A 26781-nucleotide genomic window follows, 5' to 3' on the forward strand; every position below is an offset into this window, starting at 1 on the left:
CCCAAATCAATCACCATGGCTTTGGAGATATGACCAAAATGAGTTTTGTTAATCTGAGTATTTTTTACCTTTTTTTTTGAGGCATTAATATAATCACTTATGACCATGAAAATTTTAATATCTTCCAAAAACTTCAATGATACAATGTTGATTATTCATAATTTAAAATCCTAACTATATTTGTTGTTGTATTCCTTTACAGGTAAATGATTTGAACCTTAGTAGGATGGGAAGTGATTGCTACTGTTTATTTCATTGTGTTTACCTCAGTTTCCACACATACCTAGATCTCTAGATGTTGTCTGAAAGTTGTCTGTAATTAACAACTTGAGATTCTCTTGCAGGCTGTTAAAAACCAATAAAAGAAAGTCAGGATTAGCTTATTTGAACGGCTTTTTTTGGGGGGGGTGCAGAGGAGTTTTAAATCTATCATTTCATAAATGTGGGACACGCCTAGCATTGGAAAGTTCCACCACAGACACAGATCAAAAATGGGTAAATCTGAAATCATTAGTTCTTGTCAGTTGTTTAGTGGCATTGAAACAGGGGTGTTGTAAGGCTCAAATAAGACAATGGGTGCAAAGCACCTTTCTAACCTTAAGGCACCAGATAAATGCCAGTAGTTATTACTATTATTATCCTACAGTCACCAGGCCAGTGTTCTGCTGATGATTTCCTTCCTTGATCATTCCATTGCCCTCCTGGGGAGCTCAAGCAGTGTTTATAGAACAATACAGAGGTATGCTGGGAAATGTTTAACAACCAGGTGCTCTCCCCCAAAAAATGTATACAAGTCCATTTTAAAGTTTAATCTACTTTATCAACTCTTTTTTAAGTCTAAAAAAATCATCAAAACATTAAATCAAGCCCTGATTTGTAGTGATTGCTTCCTTTTGAAATGCAGATGCTCATACTGAAAATTTAAGAGTGACTCTCACTAACCATTTAGAACAGGTTCTGCCACACCCCTGGAGGAGGTAAGTGCCTTGCCCATAGTCAGAGAGCCACTGTTTGTTAGACAAAGAACTTGAACCCAGATCATCTTGACTCCCAAGATAGCAAATGTCATATTACTTTTCTATTTTAAAAATTATTACTTATAACAAAAAGTGCTAAAAGATATAACCAAATAATGAAAACAGGGGACTATGATTTTGGAGACTATTATTTAAAATGGTAAATATTTTGCTTTATGATGATATTGTTAAAATAAGTGTTGTTATCAATGAAAGCTTCACTAATTAGTGATTTGTAATAATTTGGAAGTGATATATATGTGTGATTCTTTTTTGTATAAAATTAAAAAAAACCCTTTTTCTCTTGATTTTTGGTATCATCTTTGAGAATAAAAGGAATCTAATCTAAGTCAGGAAAATTTCCAAATTGAAAGTTTCTTCAATATGACTTTGATTTCTTCATCTAACAATTAGTGCATACGGTTTCTTGCATTTCCACAAATTCTTTTCCATTTTGAAAAGATAATCAATAAAAAAAGTTTCCTTCTCATAAAATTGTTTATGTTATACTTTCTTCCTGCTTTAAAACCATAAAAATTCAAATATGGCCAACACCATTATACACAGATGCTTAGGTAATCTATGGTCTTACTTGGATGCTGTGATTATCTTTCATAATAGCAGTATAAATAGTAGCCCAACTCATTATCATTTTATTTTCTTTGTGAAGAAGGATTTGGTCTCTGCCAAACTCTTCTACTAGAAAAATTAAAAATGATGACAAATTGGTTCTCTATTTTTTCTTTCTAAGTAAGGCAGAAGGAGTCCTAGCTCAGAAAGTAGAATGTGAATCCTGATTGTATTCTCTGCTGGAGGTGGGGCATGGCAGCCATTCATTTCAGATTTCTGCCACCATTTCAAAGCAGAGGCTCCTTCCTTCTTCTATTCTAAGACAACTTAAGTCATATCTCTTTTCTGCTCAGTGTCCAATTTTTCCTCTCCCATCTGGCAGAAGGGTGCTTTGGACATTCTTGCATTTCCTTATAAAAGCCCATTCATTCCCAGTGCATCTAAATGGAGACTAATTTCACAACATCTTTGCTAACCAGATAAGAAGGATATGCAGTATTTATCTTACAGGTAGATATTTGAAGCAAAGAGACAATGCAACAGTTCTATGAATAGACCTTAGAGGTGCAGAACTAGAAAGTCAGTGTTTCTCACTATTATTCATTATATCATATGTTGCATACTATGAGTGCTTATGTAAGCATGTGCAAATAGCATATGCATAATAAGACTAGATATTGTTTTAAACCTAATTGTATGCACTGGCTCTTCCACATACTAGCTATGTGACCTTGGTCAAGTCATTTAAACTCACTGAATGTCAGCTTCTCTTCCAGGTCTAAAATTCTATGATTCCTATAGTCATCTGAGTAAATATAAATGAAACTTAGAGATGTACCTTGTTTTATGTAACATATACATCTCTCAAAAGATGAGTATAAAAATTATCATAAATGGAATCATTTTAAATATATTAGAGAAGCTTATAATTTAAAAAGGAGTCCAACTATGAATGTTTTGGGAAAAAAAACCCTTTAACTTTTTGGTTAACCTGGATTTTCACACACATATATTTGAATTTTTTTTTGCAAGATAACCAAGGTTAGAGTTTAACATATACAACCTTGATTTTTTCATTCTTTTATACAAAAAAACATCTCCTAAAATAGATCCAAGTTTTATCTGTAATCCCCCTGGGCCCTGAAGTCTCTTAAGCATTTGGTTAATGACAGCAGTCTTCCCAACACCAGTCTCTCCTAAAGAAAAAAAAAGAAGATGATAAGTTAGATTTTTTAACCTAAGAACATGACCAAATAGATGTTTAGAAACTTTCACATTATTTTTTAGTTAATTTAATAATAAATACTCAACACCCAAAATGATATGATTTTTGTGCCCAAGGCAAGAATCTAAAATTGGTTACCCTTCTCTTAGGGGTTAGCATGGAAGCCTAGGGAGAGTCGAGGCATCTTTTAGACATTTTTTGTACCTCTTAACTCCATGTGAAGGACTTTTCTTGCTTTTGTTATAGCACTATTCATATCTATTCTTTTCTGTTTTCTGTGGTAGGATGATTAAGAAGGTTAAGAACAGGAGCTTAACATGAAATTGCAAAACTATTTGAATGACTTATGAGAGACTAGATGAGGAATTATAACTTGTTTTCATTTCAGGCTAATTTGCCAAAATTTCCCAGGTTCCTTGATTTTAGTGGATTCAAAACCAATTTTTTGCCCTGAATATAATAATTTAAGTGTAAAAATATGATAACACCTTTTGTGTATAGTACACTTTTAACTTTTTTAGAGTGTTTTCAGAAATGATCTCATTCACTATAAACATCAGCACTATAAGGAAAGAAGAGCAGGGTTATTTGTTACCATGCTAATATAACATAAATATAAATGAAGAACAATGGTGTGAGCAAAGCATGGCTGGCTCAAAGAACACTAGTATAATAATACCAATTATAAGAGATAAGTGGAGTTAAATTAATTGATTACTCCTCCCCTCCTCTCCACCTCCCCAACTTGAGGTAATGAAAAGATGCTGATACTCTTGTTAGGTAAGTCAGAGGTGTGAACCAGGTATTGATAAGGCCCAGATAACTCAGATACCAATCAATCATAGGCTTCTGAAACTAAGTGTGAAAAATCCCTTGATCAGTCTACAAGTCCTTGAAAGCCCTTTGATGAAATAGTACAGTGAGTTTACTGGTATTGGACAAGAAAATTTGTTCATGTTCTCCAAAACAACAATCCAGTTTGGAACCTAGAGTTTTTTGTGTCTGGTAGATTAGAAATGGAAAGTTCTATCATAGCTCCTGAGAAGCAATCCCTTGACAGAAGAGGGGTCTGGGTCTTTGTTTTAATCTCCTTCCCACTGTCTGGACCAGAGGAAAACCTTGTGAGCTTACAAGAATCCAGAAGATTCTAGGACATCCTTAATGTCCTAGTAGAAACCCCAGAAGAGCAGGAATAGGCAGCAGAAATGTCTGCACTGGGAGCCAAGAACAAGCAACATACATTGAGGAAAGGCGGCTTCAAGCTTCTGCAAAGAGTCCAGCAGAAAAGCTATACTCTGCTAAATGGGAACTTTATGAGTACCTTGTGAAGGGGAGGAAAGGACTTTCAGAAACCAGGGACTGTGAGCCATCATCTTGGTCACATGTGCTATATGCTTGAACTCACTTTTCCATTGTATTCCACATGTCCTTGTGGGGCAGTATCACAGATGTTTGGGGGTGATGTTTTATACCAACTCTTCTTACCATACCATCTTAGTAAATATTTCTTTCTAAAAGCTAATTAAGTCTAACTGACTAATTGTTACTAATTGTTACCCCCACCATGGGGGTGGGGGAACCACACCAAAGGGGACTAGAAAGCTATAGCACTAGGAAATGACCTTCCAGTCTCCAAGGGCTACTCTTAGAAATCTGAGAGGATGCATGGAAGCCTTGTTATGGGGACATAATCTGCCAGTGCAAAAGTAGATTAGGAAACAAAAATAAGAACTAAACCCCTATTCTTTCTGTTTTCAGTTAGCATACTCCCATTATTTCCAAAGTCTCCATCCTTTCTTTTGATCTTCCTTCTCTCAAATAGCATTTAAAAACCTTCTTTACTGTCATTCGCTTCCCTTGCCAGCTTCAGCTCATTTTGAGCTTTAGCATTTCTAAGGCTGTTTTTACAGGACCGTGCTACATCCATATTCATCTGTCTTCAGAATCTGCTTTAGTTGTTGAATTCCTTGCAGATTCATATTAGCCTCTTCAAACCAATCCCATTTTTCTTCCTCTCTGTGTCTACAGAATTTCTTTCTTATGCATTTCCTGTCCTGCCTAAGCTAAATTCCTTAGGTGCATTTTGTTCCATGGGATCCTACTTATCTTTCCTCTGAACCCTTGGAAATCTACTTTATCAAAACCTAGGTTCCACACCAGCTTATGCCAAGATTATTTTATTCTCTCACAAAGTCTTAGATGAAATGGTCACTTCACCTCAAAGTTTCTATCATTTCCACCTCAGCAATTAGTTCTTCCCTGCTAGTAAGAATAAAATTCAGAAAAGAATTTCTCTTTGCTAGTTCTTCACACTTTTAAAAGATTAATGGGCATTTATATAAGTTATTAGTTGCTCTGCTTTTGGAATAAATAGCTTCCAGCAGGTTTCCAATAACTGAAATTCCCTTTTACTATTATACCATACCTCTATGCCAGATCTGTGATCAGTTTCTCAAATTCTTCATCTATTTGTTTTTTACAAGAGTTTCTCAAGCTCTTCTTTTTGTCCAATGATGAAATCACTTCTATTTCCCCTGCCTCTGACCTCTGGATCTTGGATTTCCTCACATTTACTCACCCTCTTATTATTAATAATAGAAAGGATCATTAAAGAGAGTTGCCCCTATGGTACTTGGAATACATAAGTAATTAGAGAGAAGTAAAAGGATAGTTTTGCTATGGTGAAAATTCAGTTGGATGAAATAATACAAATTTATAGAGTACCCCATCAGCTTGGTTGCATTTTCTCTAGCTCCATTCAGGGGCATATAGAGTGGGAGTGAAAGAGGCAGATGGTAGAAGTAATCCAGGGCTGAATGAGCACCAACAGTATAGAGGTGAACAATAGCTTTGAGGCTGAGAAGAGAGGAAAGTGAGACAAGAGCAGGGTGATGGCCTGGAAGACTCCAGAGGATGGAGGGATTGGGGGTCCTGGTAAAGACAAAAAGTAGATTTAGGAGGATAGGGAATAAGGAGAATAGGTTATGATCTAACAAAAGGATTTTGGAATTTTTGATTATTCAAGTGGAACATTCTGATAATTCAAGTGCATATTTGTCATATGCCTATATCAGTCATTTATAGTCATTCTCTGACAAACATAAATGAAATATTAATGGGTCCTGAAAAATCACATGCAAACTAAGATATTATCAGTTTTTAAAATAGCAATTTTGAGGAAATTAAATCACCATAGCTATAATTAAACTCTAGAGGAAAATGAATTATTATGCCCATCTCAATTAATATAGAATTTTAACTGTCTCCCCAACTGAACATAGATATGAATCTTTCTGAAGCTGTATTTATAAAATATGTCATTAAATCACAATAATATTTTAAATCATTCATACAAAACTACTCATTAGCATTGGTTGTAGTTTCGTTTTACTCCAATTTATTTTTATTATTACCTGCAATTAGTATAGGATATTTGTTCTTTATAAAAAGACTCATCAAAAAGGAGAAAGATATTGTATCTCTAGTAGCAAAATGATGATTAAACTCTATATTTTCATTATATTTGATTATATTATCCAGGGATGTTCGAGAACCAGAGCAGTATAAATTTCCTAAATTTAAAAAGAAAAAAAATGAAAAGTGGTTTTTGGATATCTTTTAAAATTGTCTCTTTGAAAAAAATATATAATCCTAATTTTTAAATGTCCAAGTAATTTCTGAAAGATTAGAAAATAGTCAATACATGTGAGAGACACAAAACTAGAATGAGTTACTGGAAATATCTCCTAGAATCTCAGAACCTGTACCATTTTGATGAGTTTCTCTCTCATGGTGCCTCATCCATCCATTCCTCTGTCTCAAGAATATACTGGGGTATTCTTGTACCACATTCTCAGGCAACAGTGTGTGGAAAGCAAATTGGAAAATTTCAGCTAGAAATACTACCCAACTGAGCAGTAACTTCAGTCTTGACTTGTGTGGTTCCCTATGCCCTAGCTTCCAGGGTCAAGTTTGAGTCTATGAAATACTGACATACCGCACCTGACATTGTTAAGTGGTTTTGGGAAAACAGTACTTTAGGTGAAACAGCCTTGCAAGAGGCAGTTGATTCCATGACTATATAGGGAAGTGAGGCAATTTTTGTTGAGTACCCAAAGAACCAGGCATGCCTGCCCCCATTTCATAATACCATAAATTAATTATCATTTTACTAGAAAACCCTTGATGTTTTATAACTTGCTTTACTCTGAAAGCTTCCAGGGATAACTCGGGTTGTATTAGAATACCACTTTTTAAACATATCCAAGTTAAAAACAAAACAAAACAAAAACAAAACCTCAACAATAATTTTTGTATATAGAGATATCAAGCAATTTCTCTATAGATGTATTTCAAAAAATTTAGAGTTATTAATTTAGCATTCATAGACAATAATTAAAACAAAAGCCAGGTGAGGCAATGGCTAGAGCATTGGATCTAGAATCAGGAAGAATTGAGTTCAAGTTAAGCCTAAAACATTTGACTAGAGTATGTGACCTTGGGCGAGTCACTTAACCTCTGTCTACCTCAGTTATCTGATCTGTAAAATGGGGATAGTAATAGCACCTAGGATTGTTATGAGGACAAAAGTACAATATTTGTAAAGTGCTTTGCAAACCTTAAAGCACTATATAAATGCTAAATAGTTATACAGATTATCATAATTAATCTTACTTTCAGTTAAACAATCTGAAGTAGGAATTAAGTTTGACCAAGGTATGAAATCACAATTCTGTAAGTCCACAAAATAACCAAAGATAGAACGATCTCCTCCTGGCAAGCGGATGCCTAAAAATATTTGAAAGAGACAAAAACACATAAGAAAGAGTATCATGGCATTATAGATCTAGGGTCGGCAGGGCCCCTGGAGGCCATCTAGCCCAACCCACTCATTTTACAATTGAGGAAACTGAGTCCCAGAAAGATTAAGTTACTTGCCTAAGGTCACATGATAGTAATCATCAGAAATAATAATAATAATGATAATAATAGCTAACATATGGTACTTACACATAGTAGGCTTACTATGCATAGGCACTGTGCTAAACACTCTACAAATATCTCATTTGATCATTACAATACCCCTGGGAGATAGGTGCTCTTATTATCTTCATTTTACAGATGAGGAAACTGAGGCAAAGGGAGGTTAAGTGATTTGCCCAGGGTTGTGCAGCTAGTAAGGGTCTGAGGTGGGATTTGAATTCAGGTCTTCCTGACTATAGGCCCATAGCTCTATCCACTGAGTCACCTGGCTACCCCAAGTAGCATTTGAACTCAGCATCCTTTCAGTCCAGAGCACACACTTTGTCCCATTGTGCTCTACTTACTCCCAAGGTTCATTTATGGCATGTATTTCAGAAACTATAGGATATATACTTGAAAATGATTTTCTGATACCCATCTTGTTACTTTGTAACATAAATGATGTTAATCAAATGAGATAATATATGTAAAGAACTTTGTATACCTCAAAATACTATATAAATTATAATGACTATGCATTCTTATTCATACTTATTAAATTAATCATTACAATAATATGAAACTAATAAGTATTCACTAAAAGTATCTTTTTAGATACAAAATAAGTAATGATAAAACAAAAAATTTTGAATTTAGTTTGTATCTGTAATTACTAGTTACTAAGTTGGTATGTATTTTAGAAAAAAAGTTTGCTCATTTTTACAAGATTTTCGACGTAATTCAGCCTGCAATACTAACTTATCAATAATCTATTGTTTTAAAGTATGTTTAAATTTAATGCCTTTACATTAATCAGTAAGTTCCTTTTTTGTCTGTACATTCAACAGTAATTACTCTATATCTGGTAAATATTTCCTTTTATGAGGCTTTGTGGTTCCTGAATTTTGAGGAAAGCAACTTTTCCACCATCCTGCCAGTCATATTGAAAATGAGAATTTTTTTATAGCAGACCACATATTTATAGTCAGAAAACTGACTAGAAGATACAGAGAATACAAGATCCCACTGCATTTATTTGTTGATTGTAAAATAGTATTTGATTTTTTTTAGAGGAAAAACAAAGGTCCAAATGCTTTCCTCCAACAAGGTATCTAATATGCATATTAAAATCATATGAAGTTCCTTGATAATTCAAATATAGAACTAACTACTCAATAAGTCTAATAATTAATATTCAATGAAATGGCTCTATATCTATGAAGACAACTCAAGAAGCAGCAGTAGCTATTCTTCTAGAGAAACCTAGAAATTTAAAAAAGAAATCAGAAAAAGAGATGGCAGTGAAACCCATAAGCTCAAAAGTTCATATAAAAATGCCCAAATTTTAGGCAATAAACAAAAAGAAATAGAGGTCCTAATGCAAGGAAGCACATTTGACCTTATGGCTGTCATTTAGACTTACTGGGATAAAACCCATGACTTGGCCTTAATTCTGGTTAAATATATTTTGCTAGAAAGAAACAGTGTAGGTAAAAGGAGTATGTGAATACCATTCTATATTAAGGTCTACTTATATACAGAAATCCAGGAACCAGAGGGAAGAAGAATGACAGACAGAAGAATGGGTGAAGGTAAAAAGAGGGAAAAAAAATAATTTTGTCATTGGAGATCATGTGGGCAGAAAGAGGAAATATATGAAGAAATTGGGAAATAGATCACAGGTCTAACAGAAGCATGCTATGGTAGTGATAGAGCACTTTGATTACTCAAACCCTTTCTGGAACTATTTCTCTGGAAAAATAAAACAGAAAAACTAATAAGTTCCTGATTTATATTAGTAATAGTTTTACCCTTTAAAAAGGAAGAGGAACAAAGGGAAATTCTGTTGTGGGTCTGATTCTCAATAACAGGGAGCAATGGAATAGGAAATGATAGGAATTAGGTGTGGAAGGAAGTGATCACTCCATCGTAGAGTTTGTGATAGAGAAGGAAAGGAAATCTGAACATAATCTTAAGTGCAGCCTAGATTTTGGCCAAGCAGATCTCAAAGCGTTCAGAGAAAAGATACGTAGGTTCCCATGGAGTAAAATGCAACAGAAGTCAACTCAGGAGATATGGAAGATGTTTAAAAATGAAACTTTGAAGGCACAAAGGGAAACAATTACAGAGAGGATTATGGTTTGAAGAATCCTATGTTGATACACAGAGAGCTCACCAGTCAACTTAGATTTTAAAAATAAATATACAGAAGATCAAAGCAAGGCTTAGCAACAGATGAATATGAGGGTGTCTAAACATAGTGTGAGGAATGCTAAAACTCAGAATGAACTGAGACTTATGAGGAAAACTAAGGGTACAAAATGTTTTTTTTTTTAATAGCAATGCTGGGAGAAAAAGGAGGATAGAGTAATAAGACCTTTGTTTGGGAATGAAGGGATGATATTGACAACAGAGAGAAGGCAGAGTTGCTCATTTGTTTTCCCTGAAAAATAGAACGAATTTTACTCTTGGTACTTTTACCAATTACACTTGGCCAAACTCTAACCATGGATTTTTCTACTCCCACCATTCATCTCCTTCATTCCTATACAGAGCTGGAGGAAGTCATGAAATCATTTAGAATGGGTTGCTACAAATTTGTTATCTGATCTCAACAGGGCTCTCAATGCAGCAAGACAACGCTTTAACTCCTATCTAATTGATTCTCTATCCTACTCATAGTGGCTGTTCCAAACCTCATCTTGCCTCACGTCTTCTACAAAGCTTCCTATTCTCTCAGAAAAAGACTTTGCCTCATATGTCTTTAAAAATATTGAGGTCATATTCCAAGGACTCCCTTCCCATATCATGTACATCTGACATAATTTCCAATTATTTCTTCATTCTAGTCTTTGATGAAGAGGTGGCCTTTCTCCTTGCCAAGGTCAACCCCTTGATTCCATCCTCACTTATCTTCTACAGATTACTCCCACTATCAATCCCACTCTTTAATCTTGAATGTTTATCTATTGACTACTTACCTGCTGATTAAAAACATGCCCAAGTCTCCATCATTTAAAAAAAACCTCTCATTTGATCTTACCATCCCTTCAAGCTATTGTCCTATATCTCTTCTCTTTTCCTCTACCAAATTTCTTGAAAAAAAAATATTTATACTTGGTGCCTCAACTTCCTCTCCTCTCATTCTATTCTAACTGATCTACAGTCTGGCTTCTGACTTCATTCAATAAAAACTGTACTCTTCAAAGTTATTAATGATTTCTTAATGCCAAATCTGATGGGTTTTTCTAAGTCCTTGACTCTTTGCATCATTTGACACTTTTCATCACTTTTTCCTACTGGATACTCTCTCTTCTCTGGGTTTTCATGACACCCCTCTTTCTCTCTCTCTCTCTCCCCCTCTCTTTCTCACTCTCTCACTCCTTGTCTTACCACTTCTCAAGTATCCTTTGCTAGTTCTTCATTCATGTCACTCCCTCTAACTGTAGTTAGTTAGGACAAAGTTGTCCTCTTCTCTCTCTATACTCTTGCTTGGTGATCTCATCAGCTCTTATGGGTTAAATTATTATCTCTGTTCAGATGATTCTCAGATCTATATTTCTAGCCCCTGTCTCCTGAAATCTCATCTCATCTCACTAATTGCCTTTTACACTGGATGTCCTGCAGGAACTTTAGACTTGACAAGTCTGAATCAGAACTAATTTTCTTCCTCTCCCCTAAGCCCTTCTCACTTTTAAAGTTCCTTAACACCATCCTTTCAGTTATCCAGGTTCACAATCCCGATGTCATCTTCCACTTCTTACTGCTATTTACCCTACGTATGCAATTGTTTGCCAATTTTTGTCATTTCTACTTTCACTAAATCTCATACACATTATCTTCTCTCCACTCAGATAGCTACTACTCTAATTCTGGCTATCACTTCTTTCCTAGACTATCGCAATAGGCTCCTAGTCTCTCTCCACACCAGTCTCTTCTCCACTTAGCTAACAGAATGATTTTCCTAAAGCACAGGTTTGACCATGTTAAGCCTTTTACTCAATAATCCCTAATAGCTGCTTATTACCTCCAATATCAAATATAAAGTCCTTTGGCATTTATAACTCTTTGTGAAATGTTATCTTTTTACTTTCCCAGTTTTCTTATAATCTATTATCCTCCATACATTCTACAATCCAGCCTTGGTTTGTATTGATTGGTTGAACTTCGTTGATGCTCCTTGAACAGGAGGGTCTATCTTCCATTGACCATTTATTGCTGTGGGAAAGCTCCCCTTCTCTTCAGCCTCTTAGAATTGCTGGTTTCCTTCAAGACTCCACTTAGATGTCACCTTCCATTGTCTCAGGCTTCTTATCTATTGGTCTTTCCTCTTTTCTATATGTATCTTTTACATGCCTATTACTTATGTGTTGTCTTCCCTGATAGGATGTAAGCTTGAAGAAGAGAAGATTAGGGGAGAAGAACATGATAATTAGCTCTAAGCTATGTTGGAAGGGACAAGGGCAAGTGGTCAAGATGCCGATTATTCTTAATGTCAGGAGAAAACTTCCTAACAATTAAAGCTGCCAGCAAATGCAGTGGGTTTGCTCAAGAAGCAGTGGCTTTGTCTTCTTTAGGGGTTTCAAAGCAGAAGTTCGTTGACCACTTGTCCTAGGTATGTTATCACAGGGAGTACTTTCATAGGTAACTTTCAACTCTTCAATTTTGTGATTCTGTGATGAAAAGGTACCCACCTATTCTTGCTCTAGCTCGATTATTTTTTGCTCAATTAGAAGACAAATTTCACATAAGAAAGGATCATTGCCCATAATTGGAACTATCACCTGGATTGGACCATCTGTGATAGTTTCCATGTGGCATGACCCATTTATTCCCATGGGTTCAATGATGATGTCTAGGTAGAAGATTCCTAGATCTGTCTATCTAGCCCTAACCTCTCTCCTAAGCTCCTGAGTTTAGCACCACCAACTATCCTTTGGACATCCTGAGTTGGATATCCCACGGGCATCTAAAACTCATCATATCTAAAACAGAACTCATCTTTTCCCCCAAACTCTCCCCTATTCCCAACTTTCTTATTTCTGTCAAGGACTACACTATTCTCCTAGTCACCAGGCTTGCAAACTTGGTGTCATCCATGAATTCTAACTCATGTTCACCTAACACAGCCAGTCTGTTGTCATCGTGTTGTTCTACCTTTGCAATATTTCCTGTCTAGGTCCCTTTCTCTCCATTTACACAGCTGCCATTCAGGTAAAGGCCTTCATCATCTCATGCTTAGACAACTGCAAATAACTTTCTGGTTGGTTTCCCTGCCTCAAGTCTCTCCTCAGTCTAATTTTTCCTCCATTAAACTGCCAAAGTGATTTTTCTAAAGCACAAGTCTGACCATGTCATCTCCTATTTTACTGAATGTCCAGTGGCTTCCAGTTACCTCCAGGATCAATTATCTACCAGTTTCTGGTAGTTAAAGCCTTTCACAACCTGGTTCCCTCCTACCTTTCAGTCTTCTTATACTCTACTACCCTCCACACACTCTTCAATCCAGTCATTACACTCCCCCATGTACTCTATGATCCAAGAGTGCTGGCAACCCTCCATCACCATGTCACTCTATATCTTGACTCTGTATCTTTGCATGGGCTGCCCCCAATGCCTGGAATGTGTTCCCTCCCCACTTTAGCCTCCTGGCTTCCCTGGTTTTCTTTGAGACTCTGACTCAAATCCCACCTGCAGTATATTTTTCTTGGTCCTCTTCTCCCCAGCTCCACTCCCAGTGCCTTTCCTCTGAAATTACCTTTCATGTATACTGTATACATCTTGGAAGCACATTACTATTTGCACAGAATATTCTTTTGGGAGAGAAAATATGCGTGTGGTTATACAATATGTATATATACATATATGTTTAGTATAGTAAATGTACCTCCTATATATACATGTGTACACACACACACACACACACACACACACACTGAATACAAAATAGATACAAGATAATCTTCTCAGGAGGGCCCTTGCAGCTAGATGGATGAGGAAAGGTTTCCTATGGAAAGTGAGCTTGAGGTGTATGTTGCGTAGATTAATGATTCTAAGAGGGAGAAGGGAGGAGGGAATGCATTCCAGACATAGTCAGTGCAAAGGCTGGAGATGAGAGGCAGAGCATCACATAGGAAGCAATGTCAGGTCAGCCCAGCTTAACTGGAGAGCAACCTGGCAGGTATAGTAGCTAGTGTGATAGACTTGGAATCAGGAGGATTTGAGTTCAAATTCTGCCTTAAACCAGCATGTGATCCTGGGCAAGTCATTTGCCATTAACCACTGTCTGCCCCAGTTTCCTTATTTGTAAAATGGGGATAAAAATAGTACCCATCTCTCAAGGCTGTTGTGAGGACAAAATGAAATAATATACATAGAGAACACTTTGCAAACCTTAAAGCACTATATAAATATTAGCTATGACAGTGTGTAAAGGGGAGTGATTTATAATAAGCCTGGAAAGGTAAGCTATGGCCAGGTTGTGAAGGATTTTTAATGCCAAACAAGATTTTGTATTTGATACTGGAGGAGATAAGGAGTTTGTTGGGTAGGAGAATGACATGGTAAGCTCTGATTTAGGAAAGGCACTCTGGAAACTCTTTGGAGGATGAATTGGAATGATGAGAAACTTGAAGGAGAAAGGCCAATAAGGAGGTTATTGAACTAGCCCAGGCAAGAGATTATGAAAGCTTGAAAAGGAGTAGCTGTGTGGGTGGCGAGAAGGGGAGGGATATGACAGATGTTGGTGGGGTAGAAATGATAAGATTTGACAACTGATTGGACACAGGGAATGAGGAAGAGCGAAGAGTCCAGAGTCACAATGAAGTCTTGAATTTGGGTGACTGGAAGGACAGATTCAACATAAACAGGGTAGCTTGGAAGATGGTTAGGTTTTGGGGGAAATTGAATGAGTTCTGTTTTGGATATGTTGAGTTTCAGATGCCTGCTGGTCATCCAGTTTGAAATGACCAATAATCAGTTGGTGATATAAGACTAAAGCTCAGAAGAGAGACTAAGGCTAGATATATGCAGTTTTGGGGATCATTTGCCAAAAGATGATTATAAAACTCATAAGAGAGACAAAGAGACTACAGAGAAAAAAAAAGAGAAAGGGTCTTAGGACAGAATGTTGAGGAACACCTACAGTTAGGGGGAACAATATGGATGATGAACTAGCAAAAGAGATTTAAAAGGAGTGGTCAGACAGGTAGGAAGAGAACAGAGAGGGAATAATGTCAAAAAAAAAAACTCAGGGAAGAAGTAATTTGTAACTTTGGAGAGAGTAGTTTCAGGTGAATGCTGAGGTCAGAAACTCATGGATCCACCTAAAACTCTACTATTACTGCGATTCCTGCCCTGCCCCCCTTTCTAATAGATGAAGATAGTATTAGTGATGAGGAGCTCGTGTGTAATACCTTGGTGTGGTCCAACTGGATTTGTGGCAAAGTACTCCTAAAGATATCTTCCAAAATATTACTCCCCCTTCTATATTACCTGCTTATAGCAGTCAGACAAACTGCCGAAGAGAAAACTGATTTGAACCTGACACAATATAGTAGGTTGTTGTCAGAATTTTAAAAAATAATAGATTCAGATAATGATCAGGAGATTAAATCCAAGTGAGTTTGGTTTCATCTTTAAAATGTTTAATGGGCCAAATTAAAATGTACTTTAAAAATCATCTACCATTTTGTATTATTTGATATAGTCTCTCTCACATCATTTGTAAATAAGAGTTTTCATATTCATTCATTCAAAATCCACATGTGGTTGCCCTGCTTTGGCATGAGGCAGATATTTATCTGTGTCATAGCATTCCTTGTGATAATTTTCAATTAGCTGAAGATTAGATAAGACATTTATTTAGGGAATGGTATAATTATTGGTTTCCTCACATTTTTATTCTTCCTATTTTAGGAGGAATGTATTGAAAAAAAATCATTAAAAAGAAGTAAAATGAGTAATTGTAATGATCCCTTTTGGAGAAAAGATGATGAAATATACTTTCCCCTTTTCTATGAAGAGATAAGGTACTACAGGTAGAGAAAGTTGCCTGCATTGCCCGTAGTGGCCACTCTGTCGTTTTGTTCCTAGGATTATAGATTTTGAGCTAGAATGGATCTCATCGGTCATCTAGTCCAATCCTCTCATTCTTGTTTAATTCTTCTTTTCTATCATAACAGAGGATACAATTGTTTGGAGGGCAGGGTGAGTCTTGGAAAAACTAAAAAAGTATCCATAAGACATTTTAAAAAAAAGATATTTATACCCAAACATAATCAGATTTTACTTAATATTTAGAATAAATTGAAAACAAAGTTCAAATGACATACCCTTTCTGTTTTAATTCTATGCATGTATCAGAACATACCGTATGGTGGATCTCCTTCAAACAATTCATGAATGAGGTTGTCAAAGTCATAAGTTGTTTTCCGGAGAGCTGCAAATCCATGCTCTGAGCCAAACAGGACATCATCTTCATGTTCATCTTCACGTTTTAAAGTTCCTCCAAAGGACCAAGTAAATGCAAACACAAAAATCTTATCAAGCATTAAGCATAATTTTTCAGGATTTCTCTGAAGAAACCACTTTGGCTTCTTCTTTCTTTCCTTTTGGTGAGAGTTTCTACAGCAGGGAATGAAAGGATTTGGAAGCATGGAGAAGGAATGAAAGGATGATAAAGATTTACTTAAGACATATACTTTTACTTAAAATTGTCATTATTAAATATTTCTGTGGCATTAGGTAAAAAAACAAAGTATAGTTATGAAAATTTAAGGGTTAACATGGTTGAATCCTTTAATGGTGATCTTGTGACAATTATTTCTTATTCAAAACCTAAGATATTACATAAAAGGAATATTTGAAGTCTTTACAATATTTACTTTATCTCTTTCAATAACATATGCAAGCTTTGTATTTTCCTTTCTTCCAGGATGAAACTTGATTTTTGAATATGCAAATAAGAGTCATCTGTGATTTTGTCACTACCAGTAAAGGAATCCCTCTATCAAAAGATCAATATCTGTGACTTAGTAGATAAAGTCCTAGGGAGGTGCCTTAGGCATTGACAGGTTAAGCAACTTGTCCAGGATCCCAGAACAAGTGTTAGAGTTGGAATCTAAACACAGGCCTTCCTGACTCAAGCTCGTGAACTCTATTTACTAAACTAAGCGTATATCATTTTTTAATGGTTTTGTGTAAAAATATAATAATTAAGAAAAAAAGCCACAGTTTTGAAATTTCTTTTTCCTAGCTCATAGAATTTCAGCTGGGAAGGAGTTTTTGAGGTCACTTAGTGTAACCTATACCTGAACAGAAGTTCTACAATATACTGTAGAACAGGCCATGTAGTCTCCAGTTGAGGACCACTAGTGATGGGGAACTTGTTACTTTCCATGTCAACCCATTACCAGCAGGTCTTTTTTTAACACTATGCTGACAGTCATCTCTCTGCAGCCTCTATCCCTTGCTTCACTTTGTGTCTCTTGGGATCAAGCAGAACAAGTGTATTCCCTCTTTCACATAGTAATTGAACTGAAGAAATTTAGATCATGGCAGAGATGTGGCTAGTCTGCCACAAAAAAAGAAAGACTGTAGGGCTCAAGTGGGTTGAAAGGTGAGTTAACATTTGAATTTTTGAATTCTGCTTCTTCAAAATCAGCTGCTTCCTCTGGATGATCCCAAGGAATCTATAGTTCAACATGTCTAAAACGAAAGTCATTGTCTTCAACCTAATACCAACTTCTCCTCCAAGCTTTTCTACTTTTACTGAGGGTACCATCATCATTCTTTCTGTTCCTCAGATTCATAACCTCAGAGTTTTCTTCAACTCTGCCCCCCCTCCACATCCATTTAGGTGCCAAGTCTTGTTGACTATGCCTTTATAACATATCATATCCTTCTCTTTTCTCCACCCATAAGGTCACAATTTTAACTCAGACTCTCATCACCTATCTTATGAACGATTATAATAGCCTCCTAATCAGACTTTTGACTTCCAATTTCTCCCTGCTCTAACCCATTTACTACACAGCTGCAAATTATCCTCTTAATGCAGAAGTCTGGCCATATCACTTCCCTCCTTGAGAATCTCCAGGGACGATCTATTGCCTCTAGGATAAAATTCAGACTCCTCACCTCGGCACTTAGTATCCTTCAGTTTGGTTCCAAGTTTATTGCACACGTCTCCCTTTCACTCTGTATGTGACTGACCAAGTTATATGCCATTCCTCAAACTTGGCATTCCACCTTCCATCTATATGCCTTTGTATAGGCTGTCCTCATGGTACTCCCTCTCTCTCTTACGATCCCTTATGTTCATTTCCGTCCATGTGACATCTCCTTTGGGATACCTTTCCTGATCTCTCTAGTTATTAGTCTGTTCTCCCTCCTCAAATTATCATGTATTTACCGAACTGTTTACATGTTATATCCCTCCAATGGAATGTACACTCCTTGAGAGGAGACACTATTAAAATATATGTATGTTTTTTTATTTTATAGCTTTTAGCTTACACTTGCTATGTATGTAATAGATCCTTGTTGGGTGATCGTACTTCCCTTGATCTGTAAATTATGCTTCTATGAACACAGCCTAATGTGATGTCATTAGCTTTTTTTTTTTTTAGGCAATTGAGGTTAAGTGACTTGCCCAGGGTCACACAGCTAGTAAGTGTCAAGTGTTTGGTCTGAGGCTGGATTTGAACTCAGGTCCTCCTGACTTCAGGGCCAGTGCTTTATCCATTATGCCACCTAGCTGCCCCTGTCATTAGCTTTTTTGGTTGCCATGCCACATTGTTGACTTTGCTGAGCATGAATTCCGCTAAAATTTGCAGGTTCTTCTTTCAGTTCAGAATGGCCATATGCTCATCAGGTACTCCCTAATTGATTTTTTAAAAAATCCAATGTAGTAATTTGCATTTATGCCAATTTAACTTCATCCAAATAAATTTGGCCAAGGGATTGGGGTAAAGAGGAAGACTGTGATCCAGAAATTGACTTCTTTGAGAAAAGAAAGAGAATGATGTGGGGACCAGTTGTTTAACTGTTTCAAGCACTTGGATACTGTCATGATTTTGAATAGAGATAGAAAGGGTGATAAATGATGGTAGCAAAGGAGAAGTCTAGAAGTGGCCAGAGAGCGTGCCACATCCTCTTCCTGGATCGTTGTGTCAATGACATGGAAGTGGGAAGGGGGAGGGAAAGTGGGAATACTGGGAAGGAAGGTCACAGATAAATGCCTTTGGTGGAGGGGTGGCATGGCGATCTCTATAAGCACCAAAAAATGGATGGAGCAGGAAAGGAAGAAGTCTTAGAGGAAGGGAAGCGCCCAGGGTCACACAGCTAGTAAGTGTTATGTGTCTGAGGTCAGATTTGAACTCAGGTCCTCCTGACTCCAAGGCCCATGCTCTATCCACTGCACCACCTAGCTGCCCCAAAGGGAAGTTTTTTAACAACTCATCATGGGTTTCAGAGAACACAGTGGAAAGGGTAGTTAGAGCTAGATTGGGACTTGAGAGAGGTAGGGCTAAGGTGGTTGGGGATGAGAAAATGGGGAGCAGTAGTAGTAGCGGTAGTAGCAGGGGAAGGGTATAATTTTTGCTTGGGGAACTAGGATTCTGTATCACTGGAATTGGGAGAGCCATGACAGTACATGTTGACTGGGAGTGCTCCGTCCTCATGAGTTCTGTGTTGGCAGAGGGAACAATGAGTTTTTCTCCAAGTACTAGGTAAGAAGGGAATGTGGGCCAGCTCTTAGTAGAGCTTCCTTTGTTGAGGTCTTGGAAATAAGAGGTATAGTATCTGAGTCTTTGGTCTTGAACTCGGTCCTTTAGGTGGGTACCTGGTGTTGGAGAGCTTGGTCCTAGGGGCCATATGTCAAAGGTCCTGATGCTAGAGTGGAAGGTGGTTGTTGTCTAAGGCACAGATCTGAGCTGGGTCTGTGGTCAGAGGTGAATTATATGAGTGAAGCTTTGATCTTGACCTCTAGGCCATCAAGAGAGGCTTTGTCCTGACCTTGGCCCAGTGACAACAAAACTGAGCTGCAGAGTAGCAACAGCCCCCCAGGTAGTAATTGACGGCAGAAAGAGAGTAGACTGGCTCACAGTACGACGGCTGACTTGAACTACTTGCTCTCTCCTGAAAGATCATGAAGAATGAATGGGAGAGGTGCTATACACCAAGAGAAGAACAAATATAGTTTTGATTTTCAAAAAATAGAGAAGCAAATGTATTCTATAAACCAGTGGCATCAAACTCAAATAGAAACAGAGGGCCTCTAAACCATGCATAAGAATGCCTTTGAACCACATATTGACTTAGAAAACCACAGATTAATATTATCTACATATCATTGTATTTTTATTTATTTTGTTAAATATTTTCCAATTACATTTAATCTGGTTTGGGCCATACTTGGGAGCGCTGCATGCCATGTAGGCCCGCAGGCTACGTGTGTTTGATACTTCTGTTATAAACTATAGATCAGTGAGCTAAACATCAATTTCTGGCAAAATTCTAGGACTCATTGTTAAAGAGATTTCATGCCCACCTAGAACAGGGAGCAGTGATCAAGAGGAAGAACAAGCTAAACTGAGATAATTTCTTGAGAATGTTATGAATGATACATGAGGATATGCTGCAGGTACATTTCAGCTAAGCGTTTGGCAAGATATTTCACTTGCCAATGGACAAGATGGAGGAACGTCATCTAGAACTTCCCAATAGGTAATGTCGGGCCAAACGTAATGAGAGAAAATTTCAAAGGGATAAATGTGAAATTTTACATTTGGGTTAAAAAAAAATCAACTTCTCAAATACAAGATGGGGAAGGCATGGCTAGATAGAGTTTTTGAAAAAGAGCCACAGATTTTAGTCTGAACAAAAAGTATAATATGGTAGCTCCAAAATCTAATGTGACAATGCTACATTAAGGAAGGTACTGTGTCCATAAAGAGGCAAGTGATGGTCACTCAATTAATAGATGTTTATCAATCACCTACTATGTACTAGGCACTGTGTTAAGCAGTGAAAGAGAAAAAGAAAAGAAAGAGAAAAATAAAATTAAATAATCCATACTCTCAAGGAGCTAAACAGTTTGCTATACCTTGCTATGGCCAGACAATATAGGAAGCATTTCATTCAGTCCTGGGGGTCACATTTTAGGGAGAACATTGATAATAAAGAACCTAGCGGAGAGTATCTTGGATGGTGAAGGGCTTACAGATCAAGCCATGAGAAGTATCTGAAGGAACTAGACTGGTTTAAGCTCTAGAGCATATACTTCAGTAGGAAATAATACTGTCTTCATGTGTTTAAAGGGCTGGCATATGATGGAGGGATTGCCCCCAAAAGTCAGAATCAGCCGCCAGAATTTTGCAAAGTGGCAAAATTTAGGCTTGATGTTAGAAAATAAAAAGCAAAAAAAACTTCTCAACAATTAGAATTATCCCAAAGGGAAATAGGCTGGCTTAAGAGGTAATAGGTTCCACCTCTCTGGAGGTCTTTAAGCCAAAGCTGGAAGATGACTTATTGGATATCACAGAGATAATTCTTCTTCAAGTATAGGTTGGGCCAGACGGTCTTTGGTGTCCCTTTGAAATCTGAGATTCTGTGATCCTGGCTATGGTTCGCTTGACTGATCTTCTGGCCACAGAGTCTGAGAAGGAGGGACCTGACTCATCTTGGTTATAGCCTTAGATGAATATGGATGATAGAAGAGTAAGAGGACCAGGCTCTTTATGAATAACCTTCTATATCACTTGTTAGAACCATGCTTTTAAAGCAACAACATTAAATAATCTGGAAATGGATTCTCAGATACATATATATTATGAAAGGTTTCAGATAGGTTAGTATTTCTTGTTATAATTGTTTTTCTAGTTATTAAAGTAATTTTAAAAAATGAGTCTCTGATTCCTTAAAGCATTCTTTCCCCCCTCCTTTGTTTTCTTTTTGATGTTTAAGTGACTTGCCCAGGGTCACACAGCTAGTAAGTATCAAGTGTCTGAGGCCGCATTTGAACTCAGGTCCTCCTGATTCCAAGGCCAGAACTTTATCCACTGCACCACCTAGCTGCCCTTTCTTCCACTTCTTTTTAAGGGTGTCAGTTCTTGAGCGTTTTTTGAGACTTTTTGATGTCATTGTTATCTGAGCCTTACCTTTGAATGCTTCTAAAATGAGACATTATCCTGATATTTATTAACAAGTGTGACTGCACATAGTATGCATGGAACATATTGTGTAGAAAACAAATATATACTAACTACTAATTATAACTATCTTTAATAGTAATCTAATTTAGAGGTTGATCTTTGCAGGGGCCTGCTGGAGCCAGCTTGGATAGTTACACCAAAGAAATTAGCAAATGCTACACATCAGTGTGTAGCATTCGCTAATTTCTTTGGTGTAGATGTTCACAATGAAAATTTAACAATAGGCTGTCTGGGAACTATAGTTATAATTAGTGATTAGTATAGCTGTGTGACCCTGTAATTACAATTTTGTAAGATTACAGTTAATAAGATTATAGGGCAGCTAGGTGGATAGAGTGTGGGTCCTCATCTTCCTGAGTTCAAACCCAGCCTCAGACACTCTCTCACTGTGTGACTCTGCGCAAATCACTTAACCCTATTTGCCTCAGTTTCCTCATCTGTAAAATGAACTGAAGAGGAAATGACAAACCACTTAGTACCTTTGCCAAGAAAACTCCAAATGGGGTCACAGAGAGTTGGACGTGATTCAAAAGACTCCGCAACAATAACAAAAACAAAGATTATAGTAATCTGAAAAGAGTTCATGATGATTCATTCGTTTCTCATGCACAGATTCTGGTCCGATTAATTCAAACAGTACTTACTACAGCAACAACTAGGCTTAAAAATTGAAAAATTTTTCTGGTAATTATGCAAAAAACTATGATAAACCCATTTGAAGTAGAAGCTATGAATACACTGGTTCATTACCAAATCTTGATTTGTGACTGACCTTTTTGCTTTATCAGCCTCTGCATGTCTGAATTTAAAAGCGTGTTTATTTACTGAGCTTGTTTCTGACGTTACAATCGATTCAATAGCTGGAAAAAGGGAAAGGAAAACTTATTCTTTGCTAGCAATCAATAATTTCCCATCATTTCAGTTAGCTAAGCAAAAAATGTTACCATTTCAGTTTCAAAATGTGGGGAAAACATTTGTAAAAACACTGCACTAGATTTGCCTTTTCAGATCTGTTAGGGAGTGAACCGGCTGCCCACTAGTACTAGTCCTATCAACTGTCTACATTTTCGTATTCATCCAAGTTGTGCATCTTTATAAATTACACAATGGGTTCCCCTTGGAGTCTTCAAGTATTATGTAGATATAGTCTTTAGGATATAAAATGTTTTCCTTTGGTTCATAGCCTTTTGGTTCCAGATCACATTTAGCAGGTATGCCTGGGTATTGCTACACAGTACACAAGTTTTTCCTAAATTGTGTTCTACGTAGCCTTGTCATTCCATGAGATAGGAATATAGGTTCTACGAGAAAGTGCTAACGTTTTGAGCTCACAACAGCACTTGGGTAGGGGCTTAGCTATATTAGGAGGACAGCCAGTAGCAAATGCCACAGTTTGGTTGTAACTGAGATAGAAAGGTAGAAAGATAGATAGATGGATAGATAGACAGACAGATGGAGGTGAGAGACAATATACATTATACTGATACATATACTGATATATGTATATACACAAATAATGATAATAATGACAATGCTGCTGCTAATAATAATATTTATAATAAGAGTTAACATTTATATAGTACTTAGTATGTGCCAGGAACTGTGATGAATGCTTTACAATTATCATCTCATTTGGTCCTCACAACAACCCTGGGGGAGGGTGGTGGGTAGGTGCTATTATTATCCCCATTTTACAGATAAGGAAACTGAGGGAAACAGAGGCTAAATGACTTATCCAGGGTCACACAGCTAGTAGTGTCTAAGGACAGATTTTAATTCAGGTGTTATGCACACACCCCCACACACAAACATACATTGCATACATACATACATACATACACACACAAACACACACAAACATTCATGCAAACATACACATCCAAACACACATACATGTAAAAATTTCCAAGGATAATGAAAAAGATGAGGTGGATAGAAAAACTTTGAATCATGATATTGAAGTAGGTATGCAGGGGGACAGGAGTTAATAATTTAAAAGTGAGTATAATTACCAGTAAAGATTGATGACATAACACAAGTATCACATTTTGAAAAGCTGAAGGAAGACCTTGGTGAGATCATGCAGAAATACCACTGAGGAGGGAGGACTAAACAACCCTACTCTCTACCACCACCACTATTTTCCTTTAGTTTGGGGTCAGTGGATGGAGGGGAACCACCTCTGGAGAATAAAGCAGGGAACAAAGCCACGTGTACTGGAAATATACCCTGCTCTGTGCCCCTCTGATGTTTCTTAAACTTCATTTTGCAACCTGGCTCCATTGTGCAACTCTGTCTTATGACGTCGTAGTATGATGTAGTTTTAATTTGCCATGGAAAGTTACTGGCTAGCTTACTGCTTCTCCCACCCCGCTCCCTCCCCATATGCTTTAGCTTTCTCTATGTTTCCAGTTAAGAGACCATCCCCTACCTTGTTTCTTGGCATAAGACCATAACTGCCTGCAGTGCCCAAGGGCAGAATAGTGGGGAGGCCTTCTCTTATCCTGCACTGGGGGAGAGGCACCCCTTCCCCCAGGGATGCTCAAGGTTAGAACATTGTAGATGGGTGGAGAATGTCTCTGAAGATCCCTACTAAAAAAGCCCCCTTAAATTCCCAAATTAGTGTCAGTCTCTTGACTGCATGAGGCTGATACCCAGAGATCAGCTCTTCCACTCTATAGGCATTATCTAACTTGCCAAGTGGATCCCCATTCCCTCCTCCACAGCCTCCCAGGTCATTCTCCCTCTTCCTTCCCAGTTCCTTCCTGTGGGTTTTGCTGCTTGTGCTAATGGCCTCTGGACTTTGCTCATGTCCTCACCAGGGACAGTACCAGGTTCTTTGACAGCCACACCTTCACGGGCAGGACTCCCCTGAACTTCATGCCTCAGTAACAGGGAATTCCCCTCCTATAGAGCCTCTTTGATCTCTGAGCCACTGACCAAGGAGTAAGACTACGATTGCCTGGGCCTGGGCCCCAGTAGAAGGGAATTCTTTTTCTGTCATGGTCAAGAGCAAGGCTTGTACTTCCATATCAATACATCATGTTGCTATAGGTGTGAGAAGATTCTATGGAAAGGTTAGAAAGAGGTTCCAGATAAATTTTCACACTGTGCTATTTTCTGGGAGTGCTGAGGGAGAAAGGGTGTGGAACTAAGGTGAGGCTTAAGAGGCAGGAAGAATAGGAATATCATCACCAATGCACAAATGTATCTGATTTTGTTTAATTGTTAATATAAAGAGGAATCTTAAAAATTTGCAGAAGTTCAGAAATTATATTGTTATTAGGGCATTTATAACATTATCTCTTCCTTCCCTCCCTCTCCCCTATAATCCCCAGCAAGGTGGTATAATGGTTAGAGTTCTGGGCCTGAAGTCAGGAAGACCCGAGTTCAAATCTGCCCTCAGACACTCACAGCTGTGTGACCCTAAACAAATCTCTTCAATTTTATCTCTGGATATTCCCCAAGAGAACCTCTTCATTTAAGTTGGGCAAATTTGTTTTTGTTCTCCTACGTAAGATGTCTTAGTTTCTGCTTTTATGCGTTGTGCATACCATATGATCTTCCTGTGATATATTTCTCTGTTCTCTCCTTTATTTTTGTCTATATCCATCTCCAGAACGTAGCTCAAACCTTCTTCCCTAGTCAACCCCACCTGATCATTTTCTTCTTCTTCTTCTTTTTTTTTTGTTTTGACTAGGCAATAGGGTTAAGTGACTTGCCCAAGGTCAGCTAGTAAGTGTTGAGTGTCTAAGGCCGGATTTGAACTCAGGTCCTCCTGACTCCAGAGCCGGTGCTGTATCCACTGGGCCTACTAGCTGCCCGCAATCATTTTTAAACTATATCTTTTATGAATCCTCTCAGCACTCATGTATTTAATTTGTGATTTTTCTGATTTGCACTACTGGCACATAACTTGTTAATAAGCTTCATCACTCACACATAGTGTTTTATCTTTCCAACCAGAATGCAAACTCTTGGTAGGGAGAGATGTACATTTTCTTTCAAATTTTAGACAATTCAATAGACATTCAAGAAAATTAATTGATTTCAGTAAAATTATTTGGAAAAATTATTCTACTTACATTTCCCAAAAATTCCGTTGCTTTCCATGAAACTAAAATAAGCATCGAGAATTCTGCAGAGATTTATTAAAATTGGTATCTCATGTACAGAAAAAGGCTGTGTACTATTATGCGTCCTTAAAAAGTGTAGACCTTCTTCCACACTTTTTTTAAACATTCGTTCAAGATTTTCTACGCCATGCTGTGGGAGAAGGTTTGAAACTTTTACAAGCCATGTCTTAACATATGGCTCCCATCCTAGATCAGCAGGATCCTAGAAATTAAAAATAGTATAAGATGAGAGACTAGGTATATGTTATTCATAATATATCTTTGGTAAATGAAAATTTAGTGTGAAGATACAGATTCTTCATTATATTAGTGCCTCTAATTATCTAAGAAAAGTTAGGAAAATATGACTTTTATGATCATTTTACATTTTCTAATGGTGGTTTGGAAGTGGCTTTCCTCCCTCTGCTTTTTTTCCTCCCTCCCATAATTTATTTCTAGCTGTAGAAATGGGCTGGGAGACTGTATTCCTGGAGCTACATTAGGATGTGGCTATGGTTGACATGAGGCAGGATAAGCAGATTATCACAGACAGTACGGTCTATAGCATCCTCACGTTCCAGGGACCATGTTACTTCCACTATCTGCCAGTTTGCTGACACCAAGCAACAACCTGGTTAAGGCAGCTTCTAGGGTCTTCTACAGTTCACTCCTTCCCA

General features: G+C 37.4%; 1 protein-coding gene across 1 annotated transcript in view; it reads right to left on the reverse strand.

Annotated features, from left to right (window-relative positions):
- The window catches only part of LOC114049395 (dynein heavy chain 14, axonemal-like), a 343809-nt gene that overhangs the window by 152898 nt on the left and 164130 nt on the right, over nt 1–26781 (reverse strand). The window contains exons 41-46 of the mRNA XM_027870678.1: nt 26075–26327; nt 24347–24530; nt 16145–16398; nt 7486–7599; nt 6225–6383; nt 2624–2782 (exon numbers count right to left, since the gene is read on the reverse strand). Of these exons, the coding sequence (XP_027726479.1) occupies nt 2624–2782; nt 6225–6383; nt 7486–7599; nt 16145–16398; nt 24347–24530; nt 26075–26327 (1123 nt within the window). The remainder of the gene's footprint in view (nt 1–2623; nt 2783–6224; nt 6384–7485; nt 7600–16144; nt 16399–24346; nt 24531–26074; nt 26328–26781) is intronic.

This window comes from Vombatus ursinus, unplaced genomic scaffold, assembly GCF_900497805.2.
Source record: "Vombatus ursinus unplaced genomic scaffold, bare-nosed wombat genome assembly UNPS02014798.1, whole genome shotgun sequence".
NCBI classification, from domain to species: Eukaryota; Metazoa; Chordata; class Mammalia; order Diprotodontia; family Vombatidae; genus Vombatus; species Vombatus ursinus.